The sequence below is a fragment of the Leptosomus discolor genome, chromosome 18 (assembly GCF_034619465.1).
Source record: "Leptosomus discolor isolate bLepDis1 chromosome 18, bLepDis1.hap2, whole genome shotgun sequence".
In the NCBI taxonomy this organism is placed as follows: Eukaryota; Metazoa; Chordata; class Aves; order Leptosomiformes; family Leptosomidae; genus Leptosomus; species Leptosomus discolor.
The window spans coordinates 9304734-9316742 of NC_141408.1; the positions used below are offsets into that span (position 1 = coordinate 9304734).

The window sequence follows — 12009 nt, forward strand, 5'->3', positions numbered from 1 at the left end:
TCTACCCAAGTCAGTTACTGGCACATATTGCCTCTAGCGGCATATGAATATTACCACGTACTCGTGTGTGTAAATAATACAAGACACTACCTCTACATTTCTATCTGGCAGATAACCATATGCAGCTATGAAAGATGTTGGTAAGAAAGAAGCACAAGTACGTACCACCGCTAGACTAATAAACAGTTTACTCTATTTTTCCATGAAGTACATCAATTACACGTGTGACAACATTAGATCAGCTTCTAGCTCGTGGCTGTTACACAAGCTAAACCGCATTGCTAGCAGCACGAAGCCTAATGGCCACCAAGTGACATACATGCTGAATAAAACCCCATAAACTTGACATTTCAGTTTATGAAGCCAGTTTTGGCATTGCATAGGATTTTAGACTGTATTGTTTCACTTTCTGCCCTCTCTTGAAGACAAGCAACCAAAGCCCAGAGCTAAAGCTGTCCAAAAAAGTAAGCAAAGGATGGAGAACAGGAGATACCAGGGTGAGCCTCCACAGGCACAGGCTGTGCTTCACACAGCAGCAGCAGCCACAGGCTAAAGGAGTCTGAAGGACAGGGCTGAGGCGAAGCCCGCCAAATATAACGGCCCGAACGGCCACGCTCTCGCGCCTCCGTCAGGGAAAAAAGGGCGGGAAGAGGCTGACGACTCTTGCCTCCCAAAGGCGGCAGCGCGGCGCCCACTCGCGCAGGCGCAGTTGGCCGCGGGAGGCCCTCAGTGAGGGGGCGGCTGGCGCCGCCGGGCGCGGCGGGTTTGGGAGGTGCTGGTCCCGCCCCGGGGAGGGGGCGGCGAGGAGGGCAGCTTGCAGCAGCAGTGAAATCGGCCCTCGGTGGGGTTTAATTAATTATTAATTATTTAATTAAATTATTAAATTTAATTAATTATCTGGAACTGGCCCATGTGGTGTCACGTTGAGCACTTGGAGAACCTTGGGCAGGAGCTGAACACCCGCAACTGTGTGAACGCAAACATGGATATAAATAATATGATCTGCATTCTTCATGCTGTTTTTCCTCCTCAGCCACGATTCTGGGTTTTGCACATGGCTGTTCTGAAGTGTGGAACTTCTGACTGGTTCCTGTGTAAAACAGCAGCACTTGGCGGGATCGGAGCCTGTCATTTGTTGGTGTTCCCAATTTGTGCTTCAGCCCGTGCCTTGGAAGGCTTTGGTGAGCCACGTTACACGTTTTATGGATGTACACCTTCGTGGCTTTGACAGCTAGACTTCATTTCATTTACATTTTATCATTGCCTAGGTTTTCAGCTCGTGGCACCCATTTTCAGGTTTCAGATGCACTACCAGATATTTGTCCGTAGTACATAAAAAAATCTGAATTCTGAATAAACAAAATATGATCCAACATCATTTTTCGAAGTGTAAGTATTAGCAAAGCACAGGAACAAGGGATTGGTCCTAGACTTTGATTCGGAAGAGTGAAAGATTTTGAAGTGTCTGCATTTATGCCACAAATTCCCTGGTGCTTGTACTGTCCTGGGAGAGCAGGGGTTAAAAGCCGTTTGGAAGTTAACGTGCTCTAGGGGTATAAAAGAAGCCTCCATGGCTTTAGTTCCTAAAATCATGTTTGGAAATGCACTGTATCTGTCCTAAGAAAGCTCTTCTTAGGAGACAAACTTCTCGCATGTTAAATGAGGTAAGTGCACAGACGATCTCTGTATTTCATTCAGCGTTTTGCAAGGAATTGTAACCATTACGGTACCACCAGCAATAAAAGATAAACGACATGTACTAGCACTGCGTGTTTGCATTTTTGCCGTTTACTCTTCAGACTGCTGCGGTGGTTAAATTCAGCAAACCAAGATTCAGAGCGTGAGTCTTTTTCTCAGGCAGGGCGTAAATAGCCGTTTTGGCACCACCGCTAAAGAGATGGGGGTCAAAGGACAGTACAGACTGTCCAGTGCTGTAAAATACCACTTTACTGCTTTGTTTAATAAATGACTTTCTTTGATTAAATAGCTGACAGCTTCTAAGTACAGGAGTAATACAGTTGAGTGTTTAAGTAAACAGTCTCTCTGTATTAACTCACTGTAAGGTTCAGCAAATCTGTATGTATAAGTTGAAACATACAGAGCAACATTTGTAGGAAATATATTCCTGGCAGAATTTGTCTAGATAAATCCTATGTTTAGCTTTGTTTTCGTAGACCTATGGTCTATCAGCCTGGGTTATAAAGCCTCTCGAGGCACGAGCCAAGCACTCTCTCAGTCGCTGGAGTATAACCTTAATAAAAAGGTATTCTTCAATAAACATTCTTTATTCCCTTGCAATGTAATATTTTTATATTTATATCACATGTTGGATACTAATTGCAAGTAGTTCTGTCATTTACAGCAGTAAAACTTATTTTCTGTTGTTGAGACCTTCTATTCAAAGTGCTTTGATCCTCACCATGGAAGGTATGGCTGATCTTTGGCTTCAGTTTCAGAAGCCTGGCTGAATGCTTTTGGACATGGAAGAAGTTAAGTTGTTGACTAAGGCTTTTTCAGGGGGAGAACACAGCTCTTGTCCCATTGTGGTTTTTAACAAGATTGCAGAACCTCTTTTTAATAAGAGATTGCAGAAGTTAGAAGGGTCGTCACTGGCAAGTTGTTCCCGTGTGTTAGAGGTCCGTGTTAGCAGATCCAGAGATAGAACTAGAGCCAGGAATATTAGGTAAGTCAGTCGTGGATAAATTGCACTTTAATTTCAGCTAGTGTTCCTTCTAATCACTGTTCTTCAGATATTATAAAACAAAAAATGTCATACAAGCAACAACAGGCTTTGAGGAACTTAGCTGTTCTTGGTGTGCTTTAGATGAAAATACTTGATGTTTCAGCATTATGTGTTGATCTAGAGCCAAGATATGATTCATATTTTACTGGTTTTGCTCACTTTAAATCATTCTGCCCTTGTATACTGTAATGTTTATGTAACTTCAGACATACATGAGTATACTTGTTACCCCTAGTTTACAGTTCAAAAATCCTGGAGATATGTAAGTGCATTATTAAAGTTTACATTTAAAAAGTCTTTGCATACTGTCCTTAGTACAAGATTTACCTATACAGCATACTTTAATAGAGATTGCCTGAAGAAGTTAACTTTTGAACTGTGTAACAGTACCATTAACAGACTTGAGATATTACTAAATATGGTAAATGGGGGGGGAGGGCTCCACGAGAGGGAGGAGTGTCAGGTTAGCAACTCCCTGCCTCGCAACGGGAGTCAAAAACTGTTAGAGAAATGTTAATTTGCTTTCATTCACATCTGACCTAAACAGGCTTAAAGAATTTCCTATTAAAAAGATTTTTTTTTTCCCCAGAGGCAAAAGTTTTACTTTATTATTATTCTCTGTTTTGCTTTCAGCAATTCTTAGAGCTGCTGAAAAGCATGACTTCCTCTTCTGTTGTTGATAAACCTCCGGTAAGACGGGTTGCTATCTTCGGGGGAACTCATGGCAATGAGTTATCAGGGGTATTTTTGGTCAAGCACTGGCAAGAGAATGGAGCTGAGATTCAAAGACCAGGAATGGAAGTGAAACCATTTCTTACCAACCCAAGAGCTGTGAAGAAGTGTACTAGATACATTGACTGTGATCTGAACCGTGTTTTTGACCCTGATAATCTTGGGTAAGAATAGTTGTACTTTCTGTTCCTTTACTTTTCTGTTTTTTAACATTGTAAGGAGTTTCCTTTCCAGATTAAAATGTTACCAGAAGTTCCACTACTATTTTAACTGTGCAGTCACATAACTGAAATTACTGACCTTTAACCCAAAAAGAACAAATTGCGTGAGTGTTAACAGATTCATTTTGAAACTATTGCTGGTAGAACGAGTCTTAAACCAACACATAATTGTAAACACGGCATTTTAAAGTAGTTGTAGATTAGCTGTGTTTGTGTAAACTTAAGTATTGCTGTTCTGAGTTGCAAAGTCATTATTTCTCACATGTTGTCTTGTGCAATTCAGCTTTGAAGCTTTTCTGAATAAAATTATACTTGCAGGAAGATACCAGATAAAAGCAATTTAAAGGTAGATACCTGAGTATCTGAAAGAATGGCAAACAAATCAGGGAAGTGTAGTTAATTTCAGTTATATACAGTAAAAGGTGAAAACTTGAAATTAGTAAGTTAGAAATAATGTATTCTGTGGCAAAATGATAGCCAGAAAGTCTCAATGATTTCAGTGACTCATTGTTTTAGAAGAAATACAATCTATAATTACTGTAAAACAGTAATTGATTTGACATTTTTAATGGGATTTTATGTTTCTCTGCTTTTGAGACATCTATTCCAGACGTGTACTTTGCTGCATAAACATTCTTATGCTTGGTGTAGTTGCATGCTAAACAGGTAATTATGTTTCAGAAAGGCCTTAATGGTAAAGGTGAATATCACTGAAAGAAATATGTATCACATATTTTGTAAGCATGGTTATTCTTACCCTTAACATCTTTTCGTCTGGCTTTTCATCTTAGAATTTTGTTGTTTATTATTATATATGAGATAAACAGACTTTTTAACACATAAGTATTGAGACCGTTCTTTTAATTGCTTACTTAGGAAAAACGTATACAAAAAAAAATGGGTTTGTTTGTTTTCAGCTGCTTTGAACATAGAACACTTGAAAAAACAGCAGATTAAGACACCTGCAGGTTGTCTTCATTTTTTTTTTAACTAATATTCCTCAGTAAATCCTATTAAATCGTCCAGTCCTATTGCAACACTGCTGACTGTTTGGAATACCTTCATGTGATCCTTTTAAGAGTAGACCCCGCAAGATTACAAATGATTTCACAAAATAAGATAAAGGAGAGTGAAATCCTGATCCTACTGAAGGTAATTCTGGGAGTCCCATTGGCTTCAATAAGGAGTATTAACAGCCTTATGTGATGAAACCTTGAATTTCAAAGACAGAACTAAAGAATCCAAAGGTACATTATGTGATCTACAGAATCATAAAAATGGAAAAAAGGCGCTTGAGGGGCTCACATAAAAATTCTAATCCACCTCACGTCCCACCAGTAGATCAACTGCATGTAGACATTCCTAACAGATTATGCGTTGCCATTTCTAATACTCCAGGAGTGGTGATCCCATAATTTTCCTCAGCACTCCTTCTGATGCTTAAATATCCATGCAGTTAGTAAGGCGTTCTGTTAATATTTAACAAAACTTTTGTTATTCAACTTAATACCAGTATTTCTTCCAAAATTAAAGCATTAAAAAGCTTGAGCTGTACTGAGAAAGAAAACAGAATTTAGCGCAAAAGATACTTGGCGTGTCTATGGGGTACTTGGGTAGCATCCCAAGGCTGTCACTGAAACCAGATTTGCTGTCTATGCGGGAGAAGTCGGCACCTACGGCAGCTTTGTGCGCTGTTCATACGCAAGACAGGTGTCTCTGTGCCATCCGGCAGTTTCCTATAGAACCCCTACACAGCCAGGAAGCACATCTCAGACCTGCCCTTCGGCTAAGACCTTTTCTTTAAAGTGTAGTACAGACAGAGTCACCTGAGGTTACAAAGTATGAAGACTTTGGAAGAAAAGATTTGAGGTAGCAAAATCTTCTATGAGCTTTGAGAGTCAGGAGAGCTCAAAACAATAGACTCCAAAAGTCTGAACAGAGTATGAGAAGACGAGAAACAAAGCTAGTTACGAAAGACCTTGTGAGTGGTGTCCAGGGTAAAAGGGCACGGACCGATATCTGAATATCATCTTCAGTAGGAGGTGGATCCAGTCTCGGAAGTGGTTTAAGTTGTTGGTGACTTTTGAGTTATTTTCTGCATAAGGCAGAATTTTGGGATGTAAAGAAGTAAGAGAGATGTAAATAGTCTCCAGCTAAAATCAGACAGAAAAATTCTTACTACCCTTCTGCACAAGATACATAATAGTAAGACCTGTGTAACAATCATATTTGCTTTTTTCAAGCACAAATTCAAGTTTTAACAGTTTGCTAACTAAATAGGTGATTTCAACTCCAGTCAATTACGGAATTAAAGTAAAAAGGAAAGGCTATACATATTTTGTTGACTGTAAAGCCATGGAATGAGTTTACTAATTTCTTTGTACTGATATTAACAGCAGGACAGTGGTGGAAGATATTCCATATGAAGTGAGAAGGGCTCAGGAAATCAATCATATATTTGGCCCAAAAGGTAGTGATGATGCGTATGACCTTATTTTTGACCTTCACAACACCACTTCTAACATGGGTGGTACCCTTATTCTTGAAAACTCCAGGGATGACTTTACAATTCAAATGTTTCATTATATCAAGGTAAAACTAATTTAAATGAACTATTAAAATAGATTATTAGTTGTAATGTTGTATTACTATGTATTATTTTGTAGTTTCTTTAAATATACTATTTTTATTCTGCAAAAATGTTTAAAATATTTAATCACTCATAGGAATTTTTTTAATCAGAGATAATTAATAATTTGATTATAATATCAGGTAATTCAAATTTGAACTCATAATCTTCATGTATTAAAATGAGCGTTAGTAAGACTGATGGGCAAAGAGGAATGCTTAGAATAACATCTATGAAAATGAATGTAATTTAATCTGCTTTCACACTGGTCTGTCAGGAACTTGGATAAATCTGGGTCACACTTGCTAAATAGTTAAACATTAATTTTATGAAATAGAGACACGTGAAAAATAATGGAACTAGGTAATGACAAATGTTCCCTTCATCAGTACTTATAGGAACAGGGATATGTCTTTAGAAGCTGTTTTATTCTGCTGTTCCTGAAGCTGATGAGTATTGGTAGAGCGAGGTTTACAAAAATGCTGGCTTAAGCATAATCTGGTTGAAGTACAAGTGACCTAGACAATGACTGATGAAATTGAGATGAGGCCAACAGTGTGGAATTTTAATTTTTTTTTCCTTAGAAACAAGCTATATTTTAACATTTGGGGTTTTTTTCATTACATATATCCAGTTAAGTGTTTATAAAATATTTGAAAATATAGAAAGCTTATGACTAAAATGAAGAGCAATGGTAGGCAGCCATCAGGAAAGAGGCCTGAAATAGGTTTCTGTGTCAAAAAAAAGGTTGAAAAAAGGCTTCATTCACAATCTATGTCCCCATAAAAGAATCAAAGTCTAACCAAAAAATACTTGAAATCTACTTTACAGTATTTTGCTTCTAAGTTTTGGAACACTGATAAGTAGCTTTTTCTTCCTGTTAGCAATTTAAGACTAGAACTGAGCTCGGTTATATTAGGAGACAGCAAAGTTCAGTGGAGCATGCCTGGCATGAGTTAGTGGAAGGGAGACCAACAAATACGGCTTTGTGCGTTTTCTAAAGATGTCCTACTTCTTTGAGGGCCATGAAATAAAGGCAACATATTGAAGACATTGTGTAAATCACTTCTGCATCAGTAATCTTTTGTGGCACAACATTTTAAAATATTTGCATAACAAAGACATTTTTAAACAATTTCCACAGAACGCTCTGGCTCCAGAACGCTGTCCTGTTTTGCTGATTGAACATCCTAGCTTGAAATACGCAACTACTCGATCTGTAGCAAAACATCCTGTTGGTAAATATGAAAAATGAAGACTATTTTAACCCACCATAAATTATTTTAAAATATGCCTGTTTCCAGTTCTGTTAATTTCATTATGTTACAGAGTGCTGTGATCACCAGGAGCTATTTGTTTGACAATATATTTACTGAATCCGATGTATATAATTATCTCTTCTTCTGAAGAGTTCTCATTTATACTTGGCTTACAAAATAGAAAAGCCAGATGGAAATTCTTAAACTCAGTTAACTCACTGTTTGCAGAAAATATCTATAATACATGAGGATAAGGAAGAAGTAACAGCTTCAGAAAATAAATGTTTGCGTCCTCTAAATAAGCCTTGGCTGAAACGCTGGTTGTTAGCCAAGAAGAGCAAAAGAGAAGATGTGATAAAAGAAGGGGAAGATGACGTGGTTAATTTTTTCATTTATGGAATCAAAACTATAACCATAGAACAAAAAATCATTAGCTTGCTTTTCATGTTAAACAATGAGTTCTCCAAAACGCAGCATGGAAAGAGGCTGAGGAAGAGTAAGAGAAACGAATATATATGGTGATCCTTTCTCTTACCCTAGTAGCACACTCAAAAATGTACATACGGTTCTTTAAACTGATCCTGACTGGTGAGCTACATTTTCTGCTTGCCTTAAAAATCACATAACTGTGTTTTACAATTCTTTTTAAACATAAACCACAGACCCAATCAGACATCTGGTTTTGCTGTGTAATCTGTGTGATCTATTATAATGGAATATTATCTATTAATATTCTCCCTTGTCTGCAAACAGGTGTGGAGGTGGGTCCCCAGCCACAAGGTGTTGTTAGAGCTGATACTTTGGACAAAATGAGGAGGATTATCAAACATGGCCTTGATTTTGTGGAACTTTTTAATGAAGGTAGAGTAAGTAATGAGAGAATACAGCCTCATGTGTCACATCAGTGGACAATTTCAGCAGAATGTTTTTTAAAAAAATCGGTTGGGCTACAACATTTTACAGTTAAACAGGTAAAAGTGAGGGGAAGCATTGTTATCTCACCACCTAAGTGTGGCGTCAGAAAGTCAGAATTCCTGTATAGCTCCTTTGTGTAGCTTTAAGATATTTCTTCTTTCTGAAGATTCAGTAAGTATACTTGATCTTAATCTTACAGTTGCTTTGAGAATGTGAAATACTAGCTAACAATATAGTAGTATAGTACATGGAGAACATACATAATACTAAGAAAGAAGTGTTTGATTTACATGCCTTCTGCGTTACCTAAAATTAAAGTCAATAAATTTTGTAAGATTTTATTGTACTGTGTACTACCTAAAATACATACTGACAAAACTAGGTGTTTAAAATTCTTTTAGAGTACAATTTGTCAGTGGGCTTTTTTTGGAAGTAGAAGGCAAAGAATATAGTTGTGCATGTCACAATCTCCATTATTGTGCTGGAATGGTGAAGATTAAATAGGACTGATACCATTCTATCTTGTGCAGCACAATCAAACACAGGCCTTCGATTTCTTCATCTACAAAATAGATCTCTTTATGTATACAGTGAAAAGTCATGTTTCAGCACCAAATTTAGATCTGGGCTTCATATGCTACAGTACATGACTGGATAATCTTTCTCAACTTGGCTCCAAGGGGACAAAAAAATCTGGAGCTAGACGGTTTTTTATGCAATATGAGCTAATCACTAGTGTGTAAACTTTGTTGAGGTACAACCTAATGATTTAAGGCATTCTAAATAGAATAAATGTTGAATTGTTCTTTTTAACAGGCAGTTGTTCATTCTGAGATTAAATCACATTTGTTCTTTCTAGGAAAGGAATTTCCACCATGTACAATTGAGGTTTTTAAAATAATGGAGAAAGTAGATTATCCCAGGAATAAGAATGATGAAGTTATTGCTATTATTCACCCTAAACTGCAGGTAAATTCTAAAATAGTTTCCATTTGTGACATTTTATAAGTATTCCTGTGTTGCTTCTGCTACACTGTAGTATATTTTAATAGTAGATATTTAAACTGACAATATTACCAAGGGGTTTATTGAATGCTTTAGACCTTCCCTATAGTAAGTTTTGTCACTAAGGTCATACAGTATTTCAGCAACTGACTTGGAAATCACAGAATATAACATCACTTTAAAACCAAGAAAAAGGCAATAAGATAGCTTATATTCTAAAATATAAACCTAATTTTGAGTTCTAAAACGAGGGTCTATTTTTAATCAATTGTGAGCATATACAGTTTCCTTTTAGTTCACCTTTACCAGTGAATTCTATACAAGCCTGAAAACAAGGGCCAGAAACCTGAACTTTCACACTGAAGATTAAAAGGAATTCTTTTAAAAGGTTTTGCCATAAACTGGAGAGAATATAATTATTGAGCATAAACTCTGAAATCACATGAAATATACAAAAACTTGAAAGTAAATATTTTCTTTTTCTTTCTCTAAGGATCAAGACTGGCAGCCACTGAACGATGGTGATCCTCTATTTTTGACTCTTGATGGAGAAGTAATTGCATATAAAGGGGACTGTACAGTCTATCCCACATTTATTAACGAAGCTGCATATTATGAAAAGAAGCAAGCTTTTGTAAAAACAGTAAAGATGAAACTCACTGCAAAACACATCAGATCCTCAGTCTTAGACCAGAACACTTCTTAAAAGCTTATTAGAGAATTTCAATATAAAAAGTGGATTTCTTCTCTGTGAAATTCAGTGTCACTCGGTAGTAAGTCATGGAATAAATAAATGCAGAATCTAATTTTAAATTGCAATTTAATTAACATTGCTGAGCACTTTTAAGATGAAACATACTGTCATAATGCTAATTATGATTGTTTTCTTGTTCTAATGCATTACTAGAGATGCAAAGAATAAATATTATTTTTATGAGGTTTGTTAGTTCACACTATATAAAATGATTAAACAGTGTACCACATACGGGTTAGTGGTTATAAAATTTATATCCAGCATCATATGGAAAGATGCTCATCCAGAAAACTACATTATATAAAAAAATTACAACATTTCTACTTTATAACCCCAACCTCCAATAACCAACAGTTTTTAAAATGTGGTCATTCTTGATACTAATTCCTCGGGTAAACATAAAAAATATGAGACAAAGGAAAGGCTAGGGAGAGGGAAACAGAGTGAGGGTCTGTATATGAAAATTAATTTTGTATTATCTGCATTTGTGACTAACCTCTACTGTGCTGAAGTGGAAGGCTTAGGGTTTGTTTTGGTTTTCTTTTTATACTTATGAAGATACAAAATAAACTAAAAACATGTGATTTCTGAGAAAAATGCACTAAAATGAAATATAAAGCTTTTTAAATTTAATGTATTACAAGATTAATTTAAGCTGTTTCTGATTTAACATTAATTTAAAGACAAAAAGTTTGAATTTAGAAAGTATCTAGTAGTCGGAACCATACTGGAGCAATATTCAAATTCAGGAAAAAGATGTGCTTATCCCATGGAAACTTTTGAGGATAGTTTCTGTTGCCGTGGAGACAAGAGAAGTTTATAGCTTTATAACTTTCTAGGTGCGTGCACCTACTGCTTTTAACTTTTTCCAAATAAAATTTTAATCAACTGTTTTCAGTGAAGGGGGCAAGATTAGGTAATTACTCAGGTTTTGATGAAGAGCAATGCACAAACCATACCTGAGTATTTCAGAATGGAAATTAAGAAGAATTCCATCTGGGGAGACTTCTCAGAGTTTTGAGACTGACTTGTTCTATATTTGCAGAGAGAAAGCCTGTCACAGTAGCTGAAAAAGAGAAGAAAATGGGGATTTAATTTATTTTTCTAAAGTTGTTTTTAACATATTTAACAATAACTGTGGACAGAGAAAACATTAAGAACTTTGCATAAAGATACAATAATTAGCTGTTTGCTGAAAGATTCGTTGTCTAGATAACCTCCAAATTAGGTCTTTTCAAAGTGATGTCTTTGTAATTTACTACTAAGCCAAAATCCTTTTTTCTTTGCTTTGTGTAACTCCTATGGCAACAAAATAAAAACACAGGACAGAATGGTTATTGAATTACAAGTTTTATTTCTTTAATTTAAATAAACATTGTATAAAAAGTACATCATTATCTGCTCTAGTCATTATTCATAGTATTCTTGATAAGAGCCTTGAGATAGGAGACTGTGTGATCTGGCAGGGCTCTGTGGCCACAAAAGGATGGTTTTTTTCTCAGCGAAGAACTTTTAGAAACACCCCCCAGCTTCTTCCTCAGTTTTATCATACAGTTTTGTACCTGGACATTGACACGGCACATTCCTTACCTTTTTTGTGCCTTCCCTGTTTTATGGCTGCACCAACAGCGTGCCCTCAGTACAGTACAGAGATATCCGAACTTGTTTTCAGTGACAGGTCTACCCACAGCAACACGTAGTACAGCGCAGGCTCGTTTGTTCTAGTTCCTGAGCATATGTGAAGAGGTATT

The 12009-nt window shown here is 36.5% G+C and overlaps 1 protein-coding gene across 1 annotated transcript; it reads left to right on the top strand.

The window, feature by feature from the left end:
• The first annotated feature begins 1601 nt into the window (after nucleotides 1-1601).
• Nucleotides 1602-10210, top strand: ASPA (aspartoacylase). The gene is made up of 7 exons (XM_009950411.2): nucleotides 1602-1664; nucleotides 3377-3639; nucleotides 6093-6288; nucleotides 7470-7563; nucleotides 8338-8445; nucleotides 9359-9468; nucleotides 9998-10210. Exons 1-7 carry the CDS (start codon nucleotides 1602-1604, stop codon nucleotides 10208-10210), a joined length of 1047 nt encoding a protein of 348 aa, XP_009948713.2.
• The last annotated feature ends 1799 nt before the right edge of the window (nucleotides 10211-12009 follow it).

Excerpts from the sequence above, each read along its gene's own strand:
- ASPA (XM_009950411.2), top strand. The coding sequence starts at position 1,602 with ATGCACTGTATCTGTCCTAAGAAAGCTCTTCTTAGGAGACAAACTTCT. Across the intron at positions 3,640-6,092 it reads TTTGACCCTGATAATCTTGG|CAGGACAGTGGTGGAAGATA; the intron begins GTAAGAATAGTT and ends TGATATTAACAG. Across the intron at positions 9,469-9,997 it reads TTATTCACCCTAAACTGCAG|GATCAAGACTGGCAGCCACT; the intron begins GTAAATTCTAAA and ends TCTTTCTCTAAG.